General features: G+C 40.0%; 1 protein-coding gene across 3 annotated transcripts; it reads right to left on the bottom strand.

The window, feature by feature from the left end:
- Positions 1 to 3: 3 nt before the first annotated feature.
- LOC5502425 (protein MON2 homolog) lies at positions 4 to 23,128 on the bottom strand. Of its 3 annotated transcripts, XM_032370679.2 has the most exons (32): positions 22,837 to 23,128; positions 22,557 to 22,620; positions 21,071 to 21,195; positions 20,195 to 20,326; positions 19,336 to 19,465; positions 18,083 to 18,177; positions 16,879 to 17,004; positions 16,557 to 16,748; positions 15,797 to 15,921; positions 15,019 to 15,318; positions 13,563 to 13,810; positions 13,276 to 13,363; positions 12,571 to 12,916; positions 11,867 to 11,971; positions 11,106 to 11,186; positions 10,762 to 10,835; positions 10,318 to 10,405; positions 9,797 to 9,898; positions 9,549 to 9,659; positions 9,218 to 9,310; positions 8,965 to 9,047; positions 8,418 to 8,580; positions 7,859 to 8,122; positions 6,472 to 7,542; positions 6,170 to 6,290; positions 6,029 to 6,092; positions 5,827 to 5,887; positions 5,330 to 5,456; positions 4,313 to 4,420; positions 3,372 to 3,480; positions 2,726 to 2,817; positions 4 to 1,619 (listed from the first exon to the last, which is right to left on the bottom strand). In XM_032370679.2, the coding sequence occupies exons 1-32, from the start codon at positions 22,945 to 22,947 to the stop codon at positions 1,435 to 1,437; spliced, it is 5,184 nt and encodes a 1,727-aa protein (XP_032226570.2). In that variant the 5' UTR covers positions 22,948 to 23,128; the 3' UTR covers positions 4 to 1,434. The 3 variants fall into 3 exon arrangements, with proteins under 3 accessions (XP_032226570.2, XP_048582164.1, XP_032226571.2); XM_048726207.1 differs by lacking the exons at positions 20,195 to 20,326; positions 21,071 to 21,195; positions 22,557 to 22,620; positions 22,837 to 23,128 and adding an exon at positions 19,932 to 19,966; XM_032370680.2 differs by lacking the exons at positions 20,195 to 20,326; positions 21,071 to 21,195; positions 22,557 to 22,620; positions 22,837 to 23,128 and adding an exon at positions 19,841 to 19,872.
- Between the last annotated feature and the right edge of the window lie 4,594 nt (positions 23,129 to 27,722).

Raw genomic sequence — 27,722 nt, 5'->3', positions numbered from 1 at the left:
TTAGAACCACAATTTCATTTAAACATATATTTTACAGTATACCTATTCGTATTTTCTTTAAACATTGGCAATGGTATTTTTTATACTGTCAGAATTTAATTCCTAGGTGGACAAGGACGGGTTGCGGTGAATCCGTACATCAGGTACAGTGCGTGGCCATTTTTTTTTTTACATAGATACGTAACCAAAAATTGCCTACGACATGTCTTAGCCCTGAGTTACACATTACGACTTTCGTAAAGTCGATCATCGTAGCGGATTCGTGGGCTGATTTTGTTGTAGAGGTGTCACAACTAAATCGTGCTGTCCTCATCAGCTTTTACAATTTTACAATGCGACGCGCGTCACCGTGGCCACCTTAACAGTTTTGTGAAGTAGGCTAATAAAGGATAAGAAAAACGTGCCATCTGACTGGAATCAACGTCACAAGCCAGACAGCCATGGCCAATAAAAACCTGCAGTGCACTTCTGAGCACGACGGAATGAAAATTTTGTCAATCAAGTGCATCATTTCGCATGCTTTTTTACAACATTTTGTCTTTGTGGCCACGGTAGCGCGCGTCACACAATAAGCCCATAGTACAGAGAGCGCTATCATTCGCCAGCACCACTGACCATGCAGTCTTGTTGGCTATTTTGGCCGAGCAATTCTTGCGATGTACGACATTGCACACGCTATAAACTTGAAACTTGAAGTCCTTGTCAACTTGAATGTCTGTGCGGTTAATTCAGGTGCGTCATGGCGCTTTAGCGGTAGAGAAACATTTTTTTTTCGAATAATCTCTAACATCTACGACGACACCAACTAATAGCGATAGGAGGCAAAGTTGACTGGTTCCATAATTTACAGTTCGATTACAAAAATCAAAATATACACCTTTTATCTATTAAAAAGTCCCAGCCGATGCAGCTTGCATCTTCTAAAGATCTAGCTACCATTTCAGGGATAAACAGAGCGTGACGCGTCCACCAAATGTCATACAACTGGGCTATTACCCCAATGCACTGTCCCTACCACAAATCGTGTTACCCACTTATTATCGCTTTGCTCCATGTGTCGCGCGTGTGACGCGTCCACCAAATGTCGTACAACTGGGCTATTACCCCAATGCACTGTACCTACCACAAATCGTACATGATGTTACGATATATGATGTCACCCGTCTCCAAAAATTGTTGCCAACGGGGCTACTGCCGCTATACAATTGATCCTGGGTGTGAAGAATCTACTAAAGGTCCTGTACTACCGGACATTAAGCGCTATGTACGATCCCTCTGACTTGTCAATTGAATGCCGTGCAACTGGGCTATTATCGCGCTATACATCAGTTCTCTCGCATGACGCGTCTATTAAAGGTCGTACTACCAGGCAATTCACGTTTATCACTGGGTTTATCACGTGCACTACACCCGTGCACTACCGGACTATCACTGCTATGTACTGCCATTGACAGCCGGTATTTCTTGCGCTCTCCCGTCTACTCGAGGGGGTGTGATAAGGTCCGTATATTCATGCAATGCCTCCTTCAGTGCGCGGCGGACCTGTGTTGAGGTGCACGTGGTGCACTCGACAAGGCGAGGATATAGCTCTACAACCTGCACCCAGATCTTCTTGTCAACTGAAACAAGAGGAAAATATTCAGTCAATAGGGGACTTGCGCTAAAAATCACCTGACTGTTTGGGTAGCAAACTAGCGCGCGCTCAGGCTTTTAGCGGCAAAATAACAGCACACAAAACGCAACTTATTCAGCGCTTACGAAAAGCCAGGAATCATTTTCTTCAGAAATGATTTTGTTTCATTTAAAGATTTTATTGTTCCGTCGTTCTCTGGTGTGACGGGCGCAGTCACTTTTTTGAGTATTTTAGTTTCAATTTGCCACCCAGAAAGGTCACGTGATCTCTTAGCGCAAGTCCCCTATTCACACAACTACCCTATCCTCCCCCTACATTACGTGTTATTATTTCAAGCTATCATTTACAGTGATACCCGTTAATAAGAGACCTTGTTAACCCAAAACAACTGCCCTTGTCAACGATATGTTCCTGTTAGGCAGGTTTCCACCCTCACTTGTCCGGCTTTCAATCTACCCCGTTTACGGTTGTGTATGAGTTATCTAAAAATAAGATTAAACAATGTCGCTCAGCCACTCCTTTGCTATTGATTACAAAATTCAGCGGTCTGTTTGCAAGAAACTTCAAAATAGTCCTTACCAATTGAAGTCAAATACATGCTCAACAATATCTGACTTAAATCATCTCATTTAATCGCTTGAATTAGCCGATGGAAATGGACAGTTTGTGTGACTCGGTTTTGAGCAGGAGTGTAACGTGGCGGCGGAATCGGCCTACGTTAATGGGATATGGGGTTCAAACTAACATGCCCACTTAAAACAAGTTCACTCCATGATAATTGATGCTGGCTGATGATGGTGGGCTTTCAAAAGCGAGCAGATAGTTTATCGACTACAGTGCTATCGCCAATCATTATCGCTATAGTAGTGCTTTGAGGCTTCTTGTCTTGAATACCCTTACGAGGTTGTAGTTTGTCTGAAGTTGCTCCATATCCTTCCTCTCCAGCAGCTCAAATATTGTATCATGTGTGATATGTGAAAGTGTATTAAGGGTAGCGTTTCCAGCTTCATAGTTTTATTGGATACCTCGCCCTGATCACAGGAGCGATATTATATTTATTGTAGTGTGATAGTATTTTTAGAATAGACTCACCAACTTCTGGGTTGTCCAGGGCTGCTCGCTTTAAGGAGCTTATGAGAGTTCCAACAGCTTTCATGACAAAAGATATCTCTGCCATACGTGTCCTGCAAAAGAAATAGAAGTACTGTTTGAGTGCATCGAGACCTTGGTATCACACCCGAGAAATACTATTTGGTTGCATAGAGTCCTCGGTGTCACACACAAGGGACCATTAGGGAAACTGTATACGAAAAAACAAAAGATTTTTGTAGTTATTTTAATTTTACGTGTTGTAAACATAGTGGGGATGTAAAACTGCTGCGCAAAATACACATTTTTTAATGCGGGCGAAAACTACAAAAAAATGTAATAATTTCTTTCTTTCTTCTTATACAAAGACAGCCGGGTTTCGCCTCTCATCTTGGATAATCAGAATTTCCGTGTCTTCGGATGCCATGCTATTTTTAAACGCACCAAAACATAATATAGAACATTACTTTTATTCTATCGTTGGATACGCCTTCTTAGTCATGCACTACATAAACGAGAAAAAGGGACAATGAACAATACCCAAAAAAGCTTTAGAAAATGCTACAAAATCTTCCGTTTTTTATGAAATGGAGTATTAAATCGAGGGGTTTGAGATGTAGTGTAATGCTAAGCTGTGATTGGCTGTTACCTTGGTAACGGGCATTTGCCACTGAGTTTTTCGTCTTCTACGTAATTATGCAGCACGTCGTTGCACCGAGTGAGCATCGCGTCCAGGGCGAGTTCCGACACCTTACCATCTTCAAACAAAAAGGAATTTAATGTTGTTTCCGTACATGAATTTGATGGGTCTCGATCATAGTCCACCTTAATTCACCTCCCCAAAAACTCTTTGCGTTGAGTGCGAGAAACCGAGTTCAGGCGTCAAAATTGTAAACAAGATGGCAAAGTTTGTTTTTATCCTCGATTTCACGCGCGCTTCGCAAAGGGTTGTGGGAAGTAGTGGGGAAGGTGAATCCGGCATGCGTGACCATTTTGTTATGTTCTCCCCCCCCCCCCCCCCTCCCTCTCGGTGTATATTCGCTGTGTAAACAGCCTAGCAACTGCTGAAAGTTTGTCTTTACAATCTGGTGCCAATCAAGAATTTCATATTTTTGGGTGAATACAAACAGTGGTACCTTGCTTGGAAGATAAAGTAGAAATATAGTAAAAACACTGATAGTAAAAAGCTTCTTTAATCCCAAAGCATCTTTTCTGTAGATGCAAGCAGCACGAGCTTCCTTAGCACAGAGGCAGAAAATAGCTAGGAAATGTGAAATGCTCTAGTCGACTGAAACCAAACTATCAAGCAGAAAGGAGCTAATTTTTCGTGATAAGAAATTTATCAAGAGAATCTAATTGGCGTAAACTTTACAGTTTTATTAAAAATACAGCCTGTACCGAAACCAAAAAGTAGATATTTCAATACGTTTCCAATCGCTTTATGCGAGAAAAAAAAATATAGCATAATAATGAATTTATCTTACTTTTGGTCATTTATGTGTAGTTTAAACTTTTAGCTTTCCAAATGATTCCAAAATCACATTTAGCGTGCAATTCGACCCCTTCGACAGAATGTCCCAACGGCCCAACCTTTCATATCCTTTGGTGGGTTTCCGCTGACAAAAGAGAATTGCAGGAGCGTCTCAAAGCACGACTTCGCGAATTCCTCACGCAAAGGGAAACCGCTGACATCAGTGCCTGCAAAGAGGAAATGACGATTCATGGATTAATAGGGGACTTGCGCTAAGAGATCACGTGACTTTTTGGGTGGCAAACTAGCGTGCGCTCAGGCTTTTGGCGGCAAAATAGCAGCAACAAAAAACAACTTAATAAGCGCTTACGAATAATGCCAGAATTGTTCTTCAAGAAATGGTTTATTTTCATTTGAACATTTTATTTTTCATCTTTCTTTGGCGAGACGGGCGCAGTCAATTCTGTGTTAAATTTTGGTTTGAGTTTGCCATCCCGTCCCCTATTCTATTCGTAGTGTGAGATAACGATATATTTCGCTCCATTGACCTTCTAATCAAAATTTGAACTTTGCTATTTCTACCCTCATGGGGCTGTATAAAAAATGACTACCTCTAAAATGTGCCTTTGCTTTTGGCTTCACCTCCTACTATAATGTGCTCACCGCTGAACGTGGAGTGTCTAGCCGAAAGGATGGGGTAACTCACCGCTGAACGTGGAGTATCTAGCCAAAAGGATGAGGTAACTCATCGCTGAACGTGGAGTATCTAGCCGAAAGGATGGGGTAACTCACCGCTGAACGTGGAGTATCTAGCCGAAAGGATGGGGCCGAAAGGATGGGGTTACCGCTAAACGTGGAGTATCTCGCCGAAAGGATGAGGTTACTTACCACTGAACTTAGAGTTTCTAGCCAAAAGGATGAAGTTACTGCTAAACGTGGAGGTTTAGCAGAAAGGATGGGGTTACTAACCGCTAAACGTTGAGTATATAGCCGAAAGGATGGGGTTACCCACCGTTAAGCGTGGAGTATCTAGCCAAAAGGATGAAGTTACTGGTAAACTAGATGGTCTAGTCGAAAGGATGGGGTTTCTCACCACTGAACTTGGAATTTCTAGCCAAAAGGATAGGGTTTCTCACCGCTGAACGTGGAGTCTGTCGCTGAATGGATGGAGCCGCGGTTGAGTAGCGACATCACGCGAGCCATGAAGTCTTTTGGAAGAGTAGGCGAGTGAGGGAGGATGTCGTCACGAATCATACGCAGCAACTGACAATGAACAATTGAAATCTATAGTTTCGAATAGTAATTGGTAAAATAATAAGTGCACGTAGATTAAATAATTAGGATATTTATTGGCTGTCAACTTGGACATTTTCGCGCACTGTTACTTTCAAGACATTTTCTATTTATATTTTTTTGAACTTGTAAAATTTGTGTATTCAATAAGAGCGAAAAAAGCCCAAAAATATTTGACAGGTAAAATGCTTTATGCTGGTCAAAGCAAAAATAGGTACCAGATGACAAAAACATAGCTCGAGTTAGGCGGAATTCGGACTAAAAATAGTCTCTTGGTGTCTCGGAGACATTCGAGGTAATGGGTGGGTGAGAGTCAGAGTTCTACTCTATCATGGGTTACCTTTATATCCTGTTCCTCATCTGATTGGTGTTGCTCGAGCGACTGAGACTCGGGTGGAGCCCTAAACAATAGCAATGTCACTGAGTAATTGGTACATAAAGATGACCTCTTTGCTTAACTATTATATCGGATGAGTAACGCTCGAAGTATTTTGAATTAGGGAAAGATTCACGTTTCTAAAAAAAGTTATCAAAAATCTTACTTTTCCGAGAAAAGGAAGTCTTCCAAGCAGGATGCTAGCTCGTACCACATCGAGCGAAATGATTCTAGGGAAAAAACAACGCGTCAAAAAGAGATGATCAGATCTCAATCTTTCGGCGAGATAACATTTCAGATTGGTTACCTGGGTGGTCCAGCGCCACAGAAAGACCAACACGGAGGACGGTGAGCAGCGATTCGACCGCGAGTTTCCAGGTGGACTGTGACGGGCAATCGTACTTAAGCCTCATTGGCGTGCAAAGAGCCTGAAAAACAGTTATAGATTTCGGCCATTTGCTTATACGTACACGAAAACATATAAGGGCTAAGGACCGATTTCAGTATCAATCAAAGCGGGAAATGGTTAAAAAAACCCTGACCCTGTAGGCTTGAAAAATATAGCAAACATGACATCCATACGCTTAAGCGCAAAGAAACATGTCTTACCCTAATTATTCTCTCAAGCACTTTGTCCTCGATGACCGCGGGCTTATCGGCGCTCACGCGGTACATATCCACAGTTATCTGTAGACACCTCTCAGAAAAGGGCGTCAACGACAGGATGACCCACTCCTTGCGCTTTCCCATCACCTGCTCCCCCTGATCTACAGAAGGAGGGGTACAAGCGCACTCTACGAATTGCACCAGCAGCAAGAACAGAGTGGGGTACATAGGTTGTCCGGAGGTGTCGAGCACGCAACCACTCGCACTCGGCAAAGGCTCGCGCAGGATCTCTACCACGTCCAGGATGGCGTGCTGCAAGGGTGTCAACACCGTGTCTTGGAAGGACGGGACAAGAAAGGGTGACTGGTCCACGTGGACAGGTACGCAAATGCACGAGTACAAAATACGCGAAAGTTTCTGTAAATCCGCTAAGCCGAATCGATTATAAATACGCCTGAAAAGACTCGGGAATATTTGCACTAGCGCGGTAATGAATGCTTGGGCGGGAAAGACGCGGTCCGTGACCGTCTTTCCCTCGGAGTTCCGTCTCGTTCGTGTAAAACTCGCGCTAGAGGTACTGGCAGTACCAATATCGTACCATACTTTCCAGGCATTAATCCAAAGATTCAAGTCCTCATCTTCCTTGAAAAACTTGGGTTTTACTTTAATTTTGGCGCGCTGTTTCGCAGCCTTGGCGGGGTCCAAAATGGTGGCCAGGCTCTCTTCCTGGCCTTCCCGGTCACTAGAGTCGTGCACCATCTCCTGGAAACTCTTCAGCGCTGCTAGCGCGACCTCGGATGACTTGCTGAGCGCGGCGGATTCAATGAACTCCAACAGTAGAGCCCATGCTCTAGGGAACTCGTCCAAGGCCGCAAGGGTCTGGCGGCGAGTGTTGAAGACCCGTGCGACGCCGTTAAGAGTAAGAACACGTGTCTCAGCCCATTGCTTTTCGGCCGTGTCACGCGAGTGATGAATCAGAATCTTGTTTTTGTTGGTGTTGACGTCACAAGGGGGTGGAACATCAGCGGCGGTTGTGGACATGCGCTTGACTTTATCCAGTAATGGGAACAGAACCTGGAAGATAACAACAATGGCCGTTATTAGAAGAACACATTGGAAGTGTAACTCATTCATTCGCAACAAATTGTAACCCTCAATCCAAGGTTCCAGACGGTTCATCACTGATAATAGAAAAGGTTCATCAATGATAATAAAAAACTTTGAGACATTGAGATTATGAGACATTGAAGAATGGCACGACAAACAACGAAAAACATGAACCATTGAAATCAATGCAAGTCAGTCAAATTCATGCCACCACGTCACGCGAGAATACCCTGAAATGACGTCATGGATTCCCTTATTTGACCAGATTCCTTGTAAGACTTACTTGCCAGAGCACAGTGTACCAGGTGGGGTTTTCCAACAGAGAGCCGTGTACGCTTATAGTAGAGAACAGGGTCTGCCCCGCGCTCTTCCTCACGGCAGGCCGCGGGTCCACGCACAGCTCCCCAAGCATAGAGTACAGGCACATCCACAAGCGGTCAGACGGCGGGACCGGGCGGTCGAAGGTGGGGCCCTCAAACGCTGGGGTTCCACTAAGCCCCTCACGTATTTTGTCCCGATGTTGGGAGAGGAAATCGGATATGTTCCACTTAAGAATAAAACACGATGGTCACAACAGTGCAACATTCTTTGATCATTGCATACAACGCATTCAATACAATCAGAAACATCTCAAACAGGTTGAAAATCTCGACAGCATAATAGCATAACAACCTAGTATACCCAACAAGAAACATATTTGATATGCAGGCTATTATCATGCTACTAGTGTCAGATGTTCAACTCCCTTGTACGGCTCACAATACCATGCTAAGTGGTGGTTTAGATTTAGGCCAGGTATATAGCGAAAGTTCTGTATGACAAGTTCTGTCCCCGACACCTACCAACAAGCCAATCGCGGTAAGGCTAATGTTCAGTTCCTGAGCCTGCAATCCAAACTTGCCAGCAACGTCAATAACCACTTTGAGGCATGCGCAAGGCATAAGCGGCAGGAAGTCTGTGACCACAAGCTGTAGACTTTGGAACGCGACTCGTATCAGACCCTCTCTGCCACAGGTTAACAAAGATTAACAAGGTTAATACAAGCGAAATCAAATGATTTTCATTAGGTATCACTGTACGAGCGTAGATGGCGGGAGTGAAATGCAAGCAGCAAGCTTTTTTGGATTAAATTGCCAGTACCAGTGTTAGCTATGCCCCAATGATTCTATTAGCTTGTGAACCGGATGAAAAATAGCTGTTCCCTGACTGGCTATGTTCAGCTTGTAGCGCCCTGAATGGTTCTTGAAGCTGTACCCCGATTGGCTTTGCTAGCTGTACCCTGATTGGCTGTGTAAACTGGGTAAACTGTCCCCTGATTAGCTGCGATAGATGTTCCCTAATTGGCCGTGCTAGCTGTACCCTGATTGGTTGTATTCCCGAAAGTCTTACCCTTGTTGATTAGTGGCCGCACCAATGACTCCTAGTACGCATGGCCATCCATGACCAAGATTCTGTCCCGTAGAGTGCAGGATCTTGAGAGAAAAAAAAAGATGTAACTTTATAAAGAAAATTATGTTGTTTTAAAGGCCTGGAAGTCTAGTTATTTCGAAAGCGTTTTCCCATGAATCTGAGTCATTTTAACGCAGGGCACACAGATAAGTAACGCTCCGTCCCTTCAGCACACTTTAGTAGTCTGCCTTACCTGTAGCACGCACTCCAGCTGCTTGAAACGAATATCTGTGAACGTGATCAATGACATCTCTTGTAGCGGTGACAGCAACATGGCCTGCAAGGTCTGCCAAAGACAGAGAACATAATCGGGGATCAAGTTTTTTGCTCTACTTTTTTCATGTGATTCTCGAACCCCAGATTCTCGTGTCCCAGAACCTTTTTTAGCAACAAAAGCTGAAGGCCTGCACAATTAATTGACAAATTGACTTTGCGCCACCGTATAGTACCTTCTATATACTGCACCGTATTACTGAGACGTGAAGCAAAAATCTTTTAACCACTGTTTAGGAAGCTAACTTTACCGGGTTTTCGGTCAGCGGTGGATTGTGGTCATGCGTGAGGGCAGACTTGACTAATGACGTCACAGCCTCGGCTCCCCACTCTCTCATCTTGGCGTGAGCATGCTGGCATACCTGCAGTGCAAAAGACTTGTATAAACACTTAAACATATTAACCATTCTTGGCAAGGTGAGAGCGCAAAAAGCTGAACGTCATTAACACCATGAACTACTAGACGCAACAACATAATCGAGTATACGACTTGGCTTACATCGAGCAAATGTGCTGTCAGCGGTTTCCATAGTACGCGTGCGCGATGCAGATTATTGAGACCAGTCTCAAGGAGCTTGGCCACGGCAAACAACGACGGTTCCTGAAAGAGATTACTGTCAGCTCTCGTTTTATTTATTTTCGCAGTATCAAACTTCCAATAAGGGCTTAATAACTACTTTCTAAAACTCTGAGGTATAAAAAGTGCAAGCATTGTTCAACCTTACCCACAAGAGAACAGAAATGTTGGCGGAATGTATGGAACCGAAAGAACAAAAAAGTATCTTGCAGCAGCTAAAACATGGCGTTTAAAACATGTCCAAACTAAAGTGGGATCGACTAGAAAGTGGCTTATCTAATGTACTAGACGGGTTAATACTATACTTACCTAGTTAACAAGTGGTCAGATTCAGGAACCACTGTATTTTCGCAAAATTATGCTAAGCCTTATGGGAAAAATTGTAAGGGCTTACATTATTAGATTGGACTACCCTATATGAATATAATGCTGGATCCGCGTACCTTATTCGCTTGAGCACTTTCCATTGACGTAGTAGAGAGTTGGCACAGAGCGTCAACAAGGTGGTGAAGAGCTACATCATCCAGATACCTACAAACACACGGAACGGGATATATTAATGGTATACCCTAATATAGGCCTCGGGTAAACCTAGAGTGCTAGTGCTTTTGAAATATATGTACAGAAAATCATACAAAAAAATGTCTTAACTATTAAGGTAAAAGCTACGAGCTAAAAGATATGTAAACAGGCTTGTGCAAGATGGTCAAACTAAGGAAAAAGGTGTAAGTCTTTTTCTACGATTTAAAAATCAGTTAGAGACGGACGAGATGAGAGGAGGGATAGCCGTCACGAGGTTGAATGATTGGGTCATTCCACAAGGAATTACGTGGTTGGTATTCAAAAGACTTGTTTCCGGTGGCTGTTGGCCTTAGGAGCGCACTTACTTGGATGTCTCAAAGAGTCTTGAGAGAATAGCAGCAAGCACAGGGAGCTCCGCCATCATAGATTGACTGATTACCTAGGGGAAATAAAGAGCAACCATATCATCATAATGACGTTGCGTTGCCGTCTAGCGCTACCCATCAACAGTTGTAAAAGCTGCAATACTGCAGCTCAATGTCACATTCAAGTTTCGCTAAAGGGTCTACTCCTTAAATATTCGTTCAGCTCAGCGCAGAATTTTTCAGGTGTTGGTTTCTACATTGGAACTGGGAGGGATCCCATGCCTTCTTAGATAGTTTTATCAGCGAAATGTTCTTTTTTATCTACAGCCTCTAAGGTTTCCTACCAGATTGGGTGCCTCACTGGTCGGCATCGCCTTCAAGGTGCCTCCTGCTGAAGGCTTCAGGCCCAGAATCCACGTCAAGTGCTGTTGGACAAAGAGACATATTTGCATGATATCCAAATCTAAAAGCTGCCAAAGTACGAGAGCACAGTCGGCAATTTCATCACCAGCAGCAACATAAATATAAGCCTCATCAATCTCAGTTGATATCACGACATACGCTGACACCACATCATCACCAATATTTTTGACATTATAGTCATCAACAACATCATCAACGTTCTACATCGATTTCCAATTATCATCACAACAACTACCTTCACCATCAACATCATCACAATTTTACATCAGTTTCACCCATTATCATCACAACAACTATCCCAAACAATAACAGCATCAATCAACACCATCAAAATAGTTAGCCCAACATTATTAGCAGCAGTACTATTATCATCACCATTCATCTAATCTATCACCATCATCATCAATTACACTCTTCATCATCACAACCATCACCATTATCACAATCACCATCATCATCACAATCACCATTATCAACATCATCATCATCACCATCATTACAATCACCATTACCAACACCATCATCACGATCACCATTATCATCACCATCACATTCCTCATAATCACCATTATCACAGTCATCATCACCACCATCATCATCAATTCCAATTATTATAGCAATCATCAGCATTAACAAAATCACCATCATCATCATCATCATCATCATCATCATCATCTTGTACCTGTAGGGTTATGAGTACCATGTGCCAGGCGGTTCCAAGGATGCTGCCATGACAGTGAGCCAGACTCAGCAGCGCTCGCATACACTGGATATTCTTAGCAGTCAACTGATCCGAAGAAAAAAACACAAATCGACTATCTATATGCAAGTATGGATTGACGTTCTTACAATAGTTGTCCGCTGATCAGAAGAAAATATAACGGGAAACTCGGACGGGAGGTCGTGCATGTTTGTAGTTCAGTGGAACAACAGCCCATCTATACGAAGACCAATAAACATGCGATGGTAGTAGGGAATTGCTGCAAAATGACTGAATCACTTGAAGTTGACAACACAGGCGTATAAATACCTGGATAGCACAAACGTGTCAGGAAATTTTATTGTGTTAAATTGTTGAACTTTTTTTCGCAAGCACAATTGTTCAATCATTCTTTAGCAAAAGTAATGAATAAATAATACCAAATATGATCGACTTTCTTTAAATATTTAGACAGAAAACGCCAGAAGTGATGTGACATATATCTAAGTCTTTATAAGGAGAATAGTCCCCTGTTGCATTTGTGTGTATATGGTACTTTCTTTTAAAATCCCTTTATTCAACAGTATATTAACACGAAATCATAGTATCATTTTCTTCAAATAAAATCATGTGAGCTGTAACAAGCAGCTTAACTTTGACAACTCAAACGCAAATATTAAATTTACCGTAACAGGTCCATGAGAGGCACCCAGTGGTGTTCCTGTCACTACCGCACTCGCTCCTGACCCCCCTGATGATGACAGGGAGCGAGAAAGAACAGGCATTTCACTGCTTGCCCCCCCTTGAACATCAGAACCTGATTGGGTACCAGCAGGGGGGTGCTTGACATAGGAAACTTGAGCTTTACCAGAGTGCGGGTTGACGACAGTGAGGGTGTAATGGGGTGGTAGGGCAGCTTTACAAAGAGAGGTGATAAAAGCGTCACGTGGGGTGTTGAGGCTCAGGATTCCACAGACATTGGCAAACGTCTGGTATGATTTGAGAATGGCCTCTGTCCCAGTTTCATCATTGCTACAAAAAGGCAGAGATATTTGAACAATTATAGACAGACAAAAAATGGCTCCTTCTGGGAAGTAGTAGGGTAGGTATGGAATTAGCCCCTTTTTTGAGGGGGAATGCTAATTTTGAGGGGGAATAAATTATTTTGCGTTCAGTTCCGACGGCCAATCATAGACGGTTATTCTATTCCGAGAAAGAAAGAAAAAGAAAAAGAATTCGTTTTACAATAACACAACTTCGAGCTTGAACGTACTACAATTGTACTGGGATTGTAAAAGATGAAGTATATTGAGGACAGTAGAGGAAGGCTAGCGATGCTATTGTTACTTGTCCCTTCTAGGTATTTATTATAGCGAGCACAGTTCACTTACCTGGCTTCTAGAAGCAGCGACAGAGATGCCAACACTCCACACCACGATGCACTCACCATCTCTTTACCAATAGCAGAGTAATCATCTTCTATAAGTAGCACAAATAAATGGATTAGAAACAAATGGAGTGGATTCCCTTGGATGGATAGAAAAATATGGAGTGGATTCCATTGCTTTAAAAAAAATAAATTTCATCAGGAGACATGCCCCTGGACTCCCAACAAATAATTATCTTTCGGGCTAAAAGAAATTTAAAAAAAACCTATTTTCACTGGGAACATAGATACCTTCTTTGCCATTCTTGTTTTGGGCCATAGCACTTATGCTGTCTGCTCCAACACCTGTGACACTTTCCTTGATTTTGTCCTGGTCAGGTTCTATCCACCCGTCAACCTGGACTGGCTTGAACGATGATCTACTCTGGACCACAACAGTGTCGAGTGCCTTGATGACCTCTAGCATACAGCCGAATGCTATGGACAGGGTGTAACCATCAGGGATGGTGGGGGTTTCTTGTCGGTCAAGATGCTCAAGGCTATAATATGAATATAATCAAAATAGTATTCACTATCAAGTCATCTGCATTTCAAAATTAATTTTGAATGATATGGCCTATTCTGAAATATAAGGAAGGTGTGTTCTGTTTCTGGTATGACATTACTGTAGTTACCCTTGCCACTTTAATCTGTGCACCCCGCCACATTTCGTAATCGCAGAGAAAAAAATTGTGTTTGGAGGGTATCTAATTTGGATTAAAGTTCAAGTGACTTTATCTTTTCGTTTTTCCAAAAAAACGACTTTAAGCAACATCTGAAACTAGACCAATACACTGAAAAACCAACACGCTGTCCCTTAGCGGCATCTGAATTGCCTTAAAAGTCAGATTCACAATAATAAAAAAGTGTTTTTTGTTCTCTTGAGCCATTATCGAGTATCATTACATGTCCTCATTAACAGATCTCAATATATGATTTTTCTATACCCATTAAATCTCGCGAGATCAAAGTTAGCGGTCTTTATTTTTTGCGAGATTTTTTTTATCGTGAAAATCGCGAATTTAAGTATACGCGAGAATTAGAAGAAAAAGGTACATTGGGGACTGTGAGTCAATCTCCTTGGATAAGGATGCTAAGCTGCAGGTCCAGTCTCTCACAACACTTAATAAACTTGTACGGGGATTTGCAAAAATATACTTTGGATGCTTGCTTGATGTACCATCTTTATTAACAGTGTGTTTACCGGACAGGCCATATCTATACTGATGAGTAAAGTCAGTCGCACTTAAAGTGCATTTGTCTTGTGTGTCCATTACACTTATGGCACTTCTTACCATTATAGACATGTATGGAAGAGGCTAACCAATCCAAAAAGAGTCCTCTATATCTTAGCTTTCATTTGCTACAAAGAACTTTGCAGTTGATCAAGCAGTTGATTAGTTTGAGCCGTACGCAAGCCGATTACATATGCATACATGCCGTGCGGTTTCCCAAAACTCGTTTCATATGGATTTCGTTTCATAAGTATTTTTGGCATCATTAATAGTTCTCTTAATAACCAACAAATGTTAGCATGTATAGCAAACTACATGCATGCAATACACTCAAACTACATGCAAAAAACGTGCGACGAAGTTAAGTTGCTCCCAGGCTGTACTGCAATTTCTAGTGATGTGTAATATAATGGTTCAACAGGTGCACCAACATTTCCATAGAAAACAATAAAAGAGCACTTTTATGTACTTACTATACAGATTTTGCTTGGCCTGACACTGGCATGACAGTCAAGGGCACCCATGCCCCGCGGTACAGAAACCCAGGCTGGGGGGTAACCCCACCCATGGTACTTAATGCCATCACTGACGGAGGCGATGCACTTGATGATGTCTGTATGGTATTGCTGCCAGAGCTACTACTGTTCCCGGAGCTGCCGCCATGAGAGGTCTGACTTGTAAAGACCGATTGTATGAAACTGGACAAGGCGTTGATAATACCGTGAAATATTTTGGTCGAATGCTCCTGCATGTCATAGAACTGGACAAATGATCTAGGAGAAAAAAGAACAGAATAGAACAACAGACAGCCCTAAGGCATAATTTTAAGTACACATTATGACAACCCTAACCTTGCTCTGATCCATGACTTTTGAGGTTACCAAGTTAGTAATTCTATGAAACATTTTTAATCCTTTTTATCTTGCTCAAGCTCAAACCTTTTTAAGATGCATATATATATATATATATGCATCTTAATCTTTAGTTTCTTCCAGTCATAACTCATTCAGTAGAAAATCTTAAATTGTGTAATGGGATTTAATACATAATTATCTTTTGCCTGGCAAGGTAGTGCACTTTTCTTCAGCCAGCAAATCCACCATCTTACCAAGTTTTACTTATTGTTTTTTTATGATAACCTCGAGTTGAAGAGATATTATGATCACTGATTTATGTCAAAAGTACATGGTTAAAAAAGTCTAGTCACAAATGAAAATTATTAGATACCAAAGCTTGGGGGAGAGTCCCTACCTTAAGAGTGCTGGCTGAACTGTGAGAGTGTGCAACACTTCCAGGGCAAGTGCTCGCTGCCATAGAGGTTTGCCAGAATCAAGAAACTTGACAAGCAATGACAAGAAGATCTCACACTCTGTCACCTGGTAAATAAACACAAAAATTTACTTTAAATGACAGTTTTTCGTAATGTGAAAATCTCCACCAGGCCAGTACCCAGGGGGGGTGCTGGGGGTGCCAACGCACCCCCCCCCCCCACAATGACCAAAGATCTACATTTGGTTCTCAATAGATGTTCTATTATTTGTAGACAAAACTATTAAGCATCAGCTAGATCACTCTGGTATGTAGCCAAATCTGACAATAAGCGTCCCATGCAAAGGTGTGGTCAGATTTTTATTAGAGAAATCCCTTAGCCCCGGAAATATTAGGTACACTCTTTCGGATTTCGCACCCCCCCCCCCTCCCAAAAAAAAAATCCTGGGTACGGGCCTGTCCACCCCATATTAACATAATGCAATATATATATTATTGCAATGACTCTATTTTCTTACCAATAAAAAGTTCAATACTACAGATACTGCATGTATTAGTAATTAAGTAATACATACTCTATGCAAAGTAGGATGATGCTCGATTATACAACTCCATTTAAAGTAGGTAATGTTTAAATTACCATGAAGCTTGTCATTTTCCTCCTTAATTGACATAGAATACTTTAAGATACTCCAGGTAATGTAGGTAATGTATAAATCATCTTGAAGACTCTTATTCTCACCAATAATGTGTAGAACTGTTCAATAAGTACAGAGACAATTCTAAGAAGCCTCATAGCCACAGGGAAGACTGGTCGCTCTACTGGCCCAGACGATGCCTGGTTACCACTATGACGATACTTGATGCTAGGGGAGAAGAGCTTGATGACAAGAGGACACACCCTCTCTTTTAACAGGAAACTGAACTCAGGATGCTACAAATAAACAAGACAAGATTAATTTGAGTCACTGTATTTCAAATCCTGGCACTGAATTTGGGAACTTGAGTTTACAGTACAGTATATCAGCTACATACATATACAGTATATTACAGTACAGAAATACCTTCAGGAAAATATTAGGGTATCCCCTGAGGACAGATTCTAGTAACTCTAGGCCAAATGTTCTTGTCATTTCTACAATGCCACTAAGCCAATAGGGTTGCTCTCCGCTTGTCAACTGGCATAGATCCTGAACAACAAAGAAAAATAAATTAAAGAACTTTAGGAATCAAGCTTTTTACAATAAAATCTTATTAATGCTTCACTCTGTGGAGTGTGTGGTGTGCGTGCTCCACATTGCAGCAAAACGAATTAGCCAATCAGCGTTAACTTTCCAAATCCTGGAAAGTTTACCTTGGCTTTGGATCTACAACGGTGCTTCCAGCGGGTCTCAGGCACTTCACTTGTTGTTTTATGAATAGTTTATTTTTCTCATTCTTTACATTCTCAACATGTTTCAATAATCTTTCTAGTGTCGCAAGTCTCTTGTAGCACTTCGTACAAATATAGAGACTGGAATTTTCCTTCCGTTAACACTGGGATCCTCTTCCATTGAACATTTTATCAGTTTGACTAGATCTAGAGAGCTTTTCCCAAAAACATTTACTTTACCAACAGACACTGTCTTTAAACTGCTACAAATGAAGCATTTATAGTCTGCCTCAACAATTTTTTTTGGGAGTTTCTGCCATTTATATTTATTTCTGGGACATTTCATTGCAACATTTGCAAAGGAAAAATTGACACCCTGTCAAAAAATTTGTTTTGGCAAGAACACAGGGTTTTGGCATTCTAACATGGGTTTTGATTGGTTGTTCGCAAACAAAAGCTCAATCGTGATTGGCCATGTAAAGACAAGCTCAACTCATTATGCCGCTCTGTGGAACAGGCGCTTGTGGGGCCTAGGGAAGCGTGGTCCCTAAGAGTGGCGCGTACATAGAAGGCTATATCTGGATAGCAACCAATTTGTTTGGCAACCATCAAATGCTGCAACTGCAATTGGTATTGTGCCATCATAATTACATACCATCATCACTGTTAACTTCATCGTTATAAAGAGCTCTGCTCTTGTTGACAAAATTTCCATTTATAACTCATAACTATCACCATAACCACATAAAATATCACCGACATGATCAGAACAATCACATCATTATTAACATTAGCATAAAGAAGCCCTAAATGGAACAAAGATGAGCACAAGTTTTTTGATGATACTGTACGTATATGATACATAAACCTTGTTAACCAAGAGAGATTGTGTCTACCTGGAAAAGTAGATAGGCATCTCTGGAATATGGCAAGAGGCTGACTGGACAATTCTTATGCCTGACACTAGAACTCTCTTCTGTTTTTTCAGATCCTAAAAACAAAAGGTAAAATCTTAGTTGTCAGTTGTCATCACGGAACTCCATTAACTGGAAACTACTGTATATACAGTATGACCTTTCAAAGGTGTAATTCAAATTCTTTAGTCAAAACCTTCATTAAAACCCAGAAACAAAAATATGTTGTATGTTAAGTTATAAGTTTCTTGATTTTCAAGATTTCAAAAAGTTTGGGATCTTATAGACTCACAAAAATAAAGACCGCAAAATTTAATGGATATAGAAAAATCAAATATGGATACAGTATCTCCAAATGTGGACATGTAATGATACTTGATAATGGCTTGAGAGCACAAGAACACTTAACATTATTGTGACAGCATGTTGTTTTTGTTTAAATATGTTGGTTTGTTTCAGGGAAAAGATAAAGTCACTTGAGCTTTCATTTCACGAAATTTAATCCCCTTGTACACATTTTTTTTCTCTGCAAACACAAAATGAAAGATGTGCAAAATGTGCTAAGAAAATGTTCTGCGAAAATAAATAAGAATAAGATGCAGGCTAAGAGCTATGTAGCTGTTCCAGTCTCCTGACAACCAAGCCTGAATTGTTTTTTCGAGCTTGTAAAGTTAAAATAAAATCTTGCTACAGTGGCTGAAATTTCTATTTAAAGCGGAAAGGCTCAAGGCTCAAGTTGAAAAAGAAGGGGAAATCTGTAGCATCGTAACAACATAAAACAGATTGCGATTAACAAAATCAGAGTCTCTGAGATCATTTTTAAAAATCTGAGACTCCGAGACCGCGGTAGAAAAAAAAAACAAGGCTCCGACACCCCTAAAATTAAAAAAAAATGAGACTACTAGACTTGCATTAAAGCCGCATTGTCACCAGTTTACTTCAGGTCGATAACGTAACAACATCCGATGATTTTTAATGGAAAACACGAAAAATATTTCAAAATATTAAAAGCAGTGTGTCTATTGGGAGTTTCTTTGAGGATGTGATTGGTAATTTAGAGCGATGGCCTGTTAAATATCTTGGATTTTAATAGATTCTTTTGTCTTTTCACGGTTGAGATTTCCGTCAGGCATCTGGAAGTAAACTGATGACAATGCGGTTTTAAAAAAGCTGAGATTACGAGACTTTGCAAAATTTTATGAGACTTCCAAAATTTCCAGGTACCCATCGCTCACCAGGAGGGTTTGCATCCTCTGTCACGACACGGTCAAACACCACAGAAATCATCTGCCGTACAGTTGCTGCTGCAGTGCTACTTGTTGTGGGGTCCTTGGAAAAGTGCAGCCTAAAGCAAAGTACTATGGCCTGCAAACAGATTAGAAAATGCATCAGAGGGTGGAAATACGCAGCCGGTAAAACATCAAATAAAACTAAGGGTATGGACTCTTAGGTCCCTCCACTACTATAATCTTTAAAGACCTTCAAGTCTTTGTTTAAAAATAGGGTAATGATGACCAAGGATTTTTAAAGACAAAATAGTTTCAAAAGGTCTTTTATAGTGCAACTTGCCACCAACACAAGGTTTTATAAAAAGAGAGCCAATTAGCAGTCAATGCCCGTTTTGCCACGCCCTGCTACATAATTGGCTAACGCCAATCAGATATTACGTACATCTCACAGTGTTTGATGTCGTTATTATTAAAATAATAGTTTGTATTATGGCCAAAGATAATAGCTAACCCTTCCTAGATGATCCCCATGTACAATGTTAGATGTTGTTATTAGTAAAATAAAATAATAGTTTGTATTAGGGCCTAAGATAATAGCTTACCCTTCCTAGATGATCCCCATGGACAATGTTTGATGTGGTTATTAGTAAAATAAAATAATAGTTTTTATTAGGGCCTAAGATAACAGCTTACCCTTCCTAGATAATCTCCATGGACAATTTCTGAAGTCGTTATTAGTAAAATAATAGTTTGTATTAGGGCCAAAGATAATAGCTTACCCTTTCTAGATGATCTCCATGGACAATGTTTGATGTCGTTATTAGTAAAATAATAGTTTGTATAAGGGCCAAAGATAATAGCTTACCCTTCCTAGATGATCCCCATGGACAATGTTTGATGATGTTATTAGTAAAATAATAGTTTGCAGAATCCTTAGCTCCTCAATTCCTGACTCCATCAATTGCCATAATGTTGTGATAAGTGTTGTTGCTGAAGACTGAATCATACAAAGGAACATATAAATGCACTGAATAGTGGTTCTTGGAATTTTTAAAACTAGGTCTCTAACATTGTTGTTACAGTTTTAGGTAGTAGTCAGACCCTTTTTAATAATCTCAGATTCTATCCATTCTTATACAGCAATTGAACCACTTTTAAAAAGGACATCCATAACATTAACCAATCTGCAAACATTTAGTTTAAAGGTTACTAACAGGCTTTTGTAGCCATTTAAGGAGGCTCATTAGTAATTCTTTATAGCTTTTTTTAAATTTATTCATTATAAAATTGACATCTAGTAGTCTCAAACCTTGTCCGATTTCATTCTATGTTTTCAGAGGATGATATTTAATCATTGGTATTTTATGTGCTTCTGTTTTATTTTATTTATCGGTTATCGATTTAAAGTTATTTAACTTATGAACAGACCAGTATTTTATGAACTTTCCAATATATTTCCAAAAGAAACCAATGCTTTTTCTTCAAAAATTGCAGAGACTTGATAGAGATAACTTATACTTAGGCATGATGGGGATCATAGTGGCAAGTCTAAACTGACCATGTAATTTTTTTTGTCCACATACTCCATTTTCTACCTTTGCTTTGGGCAACATTGCGTTATCCTTCAATTTGTTTTAGAGAAAGCAGATACAACTTTGTTGTCTTCATCCCATGAAAGCTTAGTGGTCCAATTGCCAATTGCTAGAATTAGATTGAAAATTCCCATATATACTGTACTTACCTCAGAGATGGCATCATGTGTAACAAGCCTTTGAAGGGCAGTAAGAGAGATCTGCACAACTCTTAATGCCTTTGTGTCACAGCCAAGCAGGAAAGGCTGAACAATTTCTGTTTCTTCTGCAAGAACTAAACATGCAGTACTGTGAAAGATCTAATAAAACAAAGTATTATAGAACTTTAAAACCTATTTCTGACAGAAATAGAATCTTTTTCATTTTTTTCACTATGAACCTATTATTCTTAGAAAGTAAATAGGTACTATCATAAGAGGTGGAGGGGCATTCCTCAATTATACATTTATTTTGTAGATGCTTTCTCCAGCCAACTTGAAAAAAATGGCTCATATTACATGCCACAGTACCAGCAACTGGCACCTAAGGATGGGGGGAATAAGCTAATAGATTCTGAACCTAAAAAAGCATGTCGTACACTACTGAAAAACTAGAAACCACTTGCATATTTAACATGTATGAAATTGAAGATCTCCCACGGACCTGGAATGCTTCTCAAATTTGCAGCTGCATTGCTTTGGCTTAGGCCACCTCCCCACTAATCAGTTTTCATTTGAAAACACAACCTTTTTGATCTGTTTAAAAAAAAAATTGCATTTGAATTTAAAAACAGCCCATCCCCATAAAAATCCAGAAATGATACAAAATGATAACAGGCTCTACAGGCCATGAGTCTACCCAATTCTTTGCTTGTTTATATTACAAGTGCAAAATGAATTACATCATTGTTTTCCAAATGTCCCATTTTTCTTCTGCACAGTAAATGTATTGTGTTCAAAGGGTTCCACTCTGGACAGAGTTTTTAAATTATCCATTATCATTAATTGTTTTTGCACATCTGTGTGAACGATACCCCTATCCAAAACAAAATGACAGCGTTTTAGAATGAAAGGAGGGATGGGGTTTAAAAGACTATAACATATTAGATTACAGTCCATCGTCCCAGTACTTAAGTAATAGATTTTATTTTTGCATGCTTAAGCCCTCTAATAGTTGCACAGATACCATCACCAAAAATGTACACAGTGGGACACAGTTGAGTGATGCCTTCTTTGCATCTATCAGAGGACAAAAACACAAAAAAATGAGATCGACTTGTGTTATACAATAACTAAAATGCTTTCTTACATTACAATCTAGTTTTGGGGTGCCCATGCGCATGCTGGTAACAAGCGTGCATGTGTCCTCTAACAACACAGAAAGCACAGTTTAAGAGTCTTGTTGTGTAAATGTCACTATCTCATTGGATGGATGAGTTGCCAGTCAATACAGAGTGGCAACCTTAAGATTGATAACAAATATTTTGAAAAGTTGCTGCTATATAAAAAAAGAAATGTTCATATTTCAGTCTATTAAACATCATATAAAGATCCCTTAAACCCCATTAAACACGACTAAATAAAGTCTTAAAGAACTGAGATGACAGAACTTGTTTTTATCTTTTATTATGTTACACAACAATAACGGTTGACATACCTCTGTTCATTCGCTGATTTCTCGCAGAAATAGTCCTTAGTCTTAGTATACCAGCCTCAGCAGCCTGAAACATATACAACGAGAAAACACAAGATGAAGACGAAACATCATTAAAATAATCTCTTTCCTGCTTTCAAATAAAAGGGAAAACCAAAGATTTAATACTGAATTATGCTGCCTATATAAATAAATAGGCATTGAATTTATAGGATAATTTCAACCCATATAGATGATCTCTGAGCCTGAATGATCTACGGTCTCCTGATCGTTGATAACATACCTCTTTGACCGGACCAAACTTCCTTCTTGTTTCATTCGATAAGGCTCTCAAATCAGAATAAACCGAATCCAAGAATTTCTTTGCTCGCTCTTCTACCGTGGTGGAAGCCATGGCAGTGATTTCTATCCGATGTAATTACACGTTTATATGGGCATTACATCGTGTTTAAGTTTGGTTAATTTTCGGGATTGCTGTAAAGATATGGGCCTCTGTTTGTATCATACTACGTGTCCTGATCAACATCGGAGGCCGCCATATTGGATAGCAAGCTGATGTGGCTCGGCCCAGGCTTTTTCTGAGGGATGTGGCCCCTTCCAAAGTTGCATTCGACAGCATTCGACAGGACCCGCCAGAATCGCCCAGATTGTTTCTCATGATCTTATCTACCGAAAACCACGGTACAGAGATTTTCTGTAGGAGGACCAGGGAGGGGTTTCCATTAATGACATGCGCGTAAGGAGGATTGGCAGTCATATGGAGAAACGACTGCTTTTAGGCAGTTAAGCGCCTAGAATATGCCTGCTGGGAGATTTTGGCTTGGCCCATTTCGGTGGTCTATAGTACCGCAATCGATCAAATAAGCACCTCCCCCAAATATGCGCCTCAGCTAAGATGAAAAATTATAAGTAACCGCTTTCAACAAATAAAGCGCCTCGCCTATTGACCAGAGGACCGGTTGAGTTTACAGTACGTAACTACTGTAAACTGTGTACTGACAGTACTACCCGCCACAACATTAAATTATTGAAAGCGTGTTTAGTTATGGTTCTAATTATTCTTTTCTTGTTCGTAATAATAATTGTTTCTTTATATAGTAAATAACGAATTTTGATATAAGCACCTCCATCATCTAAGTACGGTGGCCCATAAGTACAATGCTGCAAAATAGAAAGAGTGTCAGCAAATAGAAAGCGTTGCAGCGAATAAACGTCAAATTGTAGCAAATAAAAAGCAAATTGTTGCAAAAAGAAAGAGTTGCAACAAATAAAAAGCGAGTCAATTGCTGAAAAATAAATAAAGATAATTTCTCATCGAAAATAAAAGAACAAAATGCAACCCCTATTACCTATATTTTTTTGCTTTTATATTGTCTGCATCTTGCATACTTTCTAATGTGTTTACTTATTTTTATTCAAATAGTTGTGGAAAATTAGTGAGGTTGTAAATGGCATGATAAAAATATTGTTTTGAAGGGGAAAAATTAGTTGTTTTCACTTTTATTTAGGTAAAACCAACCAGGACTACCTGAGGGCCATGATTGATTCTTAAGGCTGGAAGGCATGAGAATAGCCAAATGTCTTAAGTATAAGTGTAATAGGTTTTTTTAGAGCAAGATACTTGCTCTCAATAATAAATCTGTAAAGAGAACATTTTTCTATCAACCTAAAGATAATGAGGAAAGGGGAAATGTTAGGAGAGTGTTGTTGCATTATTGTTAATTTTTTATCAAAGATATAGTATATAACATTTTCATTTAGTAATTTCAGTAATATCAAGGATTTTTTTAGAATTTGCTTTCCAAGTCAATTTGTTCTCCTCCATTGCCAATTTTGGAGTAGCATTAGGGCCCCCCATTAGCATGTGTGGGTCAAGGGTTCCTCTAAAACAGCAGGCCACCAATATGTAATGCATGACTGTAATACCTTGGTGATGGAGTATTACCAGTAAGTGATAGACGAAACTTCTGTATGGCACCTGAAATGTATAAAAATTATATCATTCTATCTTTGGAATGCTGTTTCATCCATTACTTAATTCTTTGCAAGGGCAAAGCTGGTCAGAATATAGCTTTAATACAAGTGTACATTAATGAAACTTCTATAAAGGGAAGGGTTTTTTTATTAGAGCAAGGTACTTAAATTATATAAAGATAACTATAAACTTGTGCTTTTTCAATAATAAATTTGTAAAGAAAACAGTTTTATATCAAACCTAAAGGTAACAGGAAAGGAACAAATACCCGGTCAAGTTATCATTGCATTAGTGTTTTTAGAATAGAGTCGCATTTTATCTAATAGAGTAACATTTCTCCCTTTTTCCGCTCCCAATTTACTTTTTGTTTATTGTGTAGTTCCAGAAAATATATATCCCCCCCCCCCCCCCAAATTGAGGGGATTGGAAATTCCACGGGGGTGGGGGGTTCAAACGCCCAGGAATTTCCAGAGGGGAGGGGAGGGGAGGGGGTAAAATGCCCCTTTTCCTTAACAGTTACTGTATTTATTTTTTTCCATGGGGTTGGAAATTCCAGAGGGGTGGGGGGTCAACCTCCGACCCCCTCAATAGGGGGTATGGATATTTTCTGGAACTACACATTTGTATATCTATTCCTCTCTACCCCCAACATAGGTCAATGAACATTGTAGCGTATTAGCATTTAGTTATTTATAGGATTAACATTAGTGATGATGTAATTGATTATGTATGTAAATGATTACGTGACAAGTGATTGTTATGCCATATAAGGTCAAAGGCGTATACTAAATAATTATCTGAATTAAAGAATAAAGTTAGTCTACAGTACGAATCGAAGTGAGCAGTTGTCTTGTTATATGCCGAGCTAGAGATATTCCAAAGACATGGTTTGGTTTGAAATTAGAAATTGGAATTAAGTACTAGCCTGTATGGGTAGATCCAGGGTTTCTAAAAAAAAAAGCCAAAGGGTGGGTGCACCAATATGTCATGCATGTCAGGAGGTATATTTGTGGAGTTTTATTTCAACAAATTCTTCTGGATAATCAGTTGCAGTTAATAAAAACTACAGTATGACATCTAAATCTTTGGAATGCTGTTACATCCTTGATATATTCTTCACAAGGTCAAAGCTTGTTATAATGGTGTTTTGATAAAAAAATATATATAGAGATAGTGGAGCTTCCATGAAGGGAAATAAGAATTGACCGTTAGACTCTTGAAAACATTCTCCTCAACTAAGACAAATCTGAACTTGGACAGCCTTTTTCACACAAAGGTTTAGTATTTGTTAACTTTCATACTGCATATTTAATATTATTAAATGAGTGCTTGCTTGATCCATTTTGAGGGGCTAATACATTTCTTAATTACATGGTAGTAAAAAAATGACATATTTTTAATCTCATTAAAAAAACATTCTAAATCTATATATTAGCGCGCGTTCGTGTTTAATGTTTCTGCCTTATTGCAGACAAAAAACAAGGTCGTTAACCCCCTATATTCTTTTAGATACCTGTTAATACCAATCTAAAAAATAGAATATCCAAGGAAGAGAAAGGTTGGATAGTAGATGTATTTCAATGGAATTACTTTAAAATGAAAACTTACTGCGATAGAGTGTGATCGTGCGCGATCAGAATATGGAAACCAGCCTTTACGGCAGGGAATTGATAAATACATGAACAGGGGCGGATCCAGAAATCCCAAAAAGGGGGGCCAAAGCTAGGGTTTCAAGAAAGGGGGCGGATTTATTGTTCTTCCGTAGATGCCCTTATATTTTTTGTTATTTTTATGCCAAATTTTTGAAAATAGGGGGCCTGGGCCCGCTCGGCCAACCCCTAGATAAGCCTCTGATGAATACTCTACTAGAGATCGAAGAATGCTGCATTCCATTGTGGCTTCTCCCAATACGATGCGCAAAGAAATCAGCGAGCAGCTTTTTGTGCCAAGTCTTACTTACTAACTCCAATAGCATACTAATGATAATATCTCGAAAGGCGTGGGAGTTCAACCATTATAGCTATCATTTTCAAAATGCTTATTTAAACTTGCAATAAATCATTCCACTTTACTGAGGGGCACAGTAAAAAAAGTGATACCAGGTCCGTAACCAGGATTTTTATTGGGGGGGGGGGGGGGAGGGGTGCGAAATCCAAGAAAGTAGACCTAATTTTTACGGGGGGGGGGGGGGGGAGGGAGGAGTTCTCTGATAAAAATCTGACCACCCCTGAAAAAAGGGTTTTTTTATGCCTTTGAAGTATCTCCACGGGGCATTTATTGTCGAATTTGGCTTCATACAGAGTGATATATCTTATGCTTTATAGTTTATAGTACAAATAGCACGTCTATTGAGAACCGAAAGTGGACCTTAGGGCGTTCGCACCCCCTGCACCCCCCCCCCCCCCTGGGTACGGGCCTGGATACACTTTTCAAATAAAGCCTCTACTTTAGTACCAAGAGGCTCAGAACCGAGTGACTTCTAAAGATTCCTTGATGCTTAGTCCCTTTTCCGGATTATAACACTTCACACCTAATCGGGACACGCATGTTAGCCAATAGGGTTCGACCACTGCTGTGTTGCGATTCCGAAGAAAACAAACGCTTATCAAGTGTTACACGCGCTTTTGACAAAAGCAACAAACTAGGAAATCGTAGACATTGGCAAACGAAAAAGCCCAACACGCGGGAAGAAGGGAGAAGCAAAGGATCTCAATCCGGAGGAAGCGAAAACTGAAGCCTCCTAAATTAAATGGCTGCTATTGGGTCAGTGTAGATCTTCACAGGACAAAATCAGCCCGTTTGATTCCCCGTAGATTCAACGGAGAATAATTCTTAGAGTATCTACGTGCGAGCGTGAAAAACCGACAAAAACGAGGAAAACCTACGCGTATGATAAGATATTACCAGAACTGCCACTGGGCTTATACATTGGCTTTTCTACCTTCCCAAGGATTCTTCGTTTTGCGAGGCATGTTTTTCTTTGTTATATATACTAAAAAAACTAAAAATGATCGAAAATTGCAGAACAGAGTAACCGAAGTGTGAACGCGAGCGCCGATGAAACAAATCACAATACTCGTGGCGCGTTGCTCGGTAACGGGCAAATTCGAGTCTAATGATAACAGGATTAAAAGATTATAACGCGAAATGTGTCATGCTTATAATTCTCCTAAAAACCTTTTTTCGATTATATT

Source organism: Nematostella vectensis, chromosome 1 (genome assembly GCF_932526225.1).
Source record: "Nematostella vectensis chromosome 1, jaNemVect1.1, whole genome shotgun sequence".
Classification (NCBI taxonomy): domain Eukaryota; kingdom Metazoa; phylum Cnidaria; class Anthozoa; order Actiniaria; family Edwardsiidae; genus Nematostella; species Nematostella vectensis.
Note: the sequence above shows the minus strand (reverse complement) of the source record. Positions and strands in the feature narration are given on the sequence as shown.

Bases quoted from the DNA above. Each gene is read 5' to 3' on its own strand.
- LOC5502425 (XM_032370679.2), bottom strand. From the start codon at position 22,947: ATGGCTTCCACCACGGTAGAAGAGCGAGCAAAGAAATTCTTGGATTCG. The intron at 15,922-16,556 runs GTGAGAATAAGA...TTTATTTACCAG, and splicing joins AACAGTTCTACACATTATTG to GTGACAGAGTGTGAGATCTT. The intron at 15,319-15,796 runs GTAGGGACTCTC...TTTTTCTCCTAG, and splicing joins GTTCAGCCAGCACTCTTAAG to ATCATTTGTCCAGTTCTATG.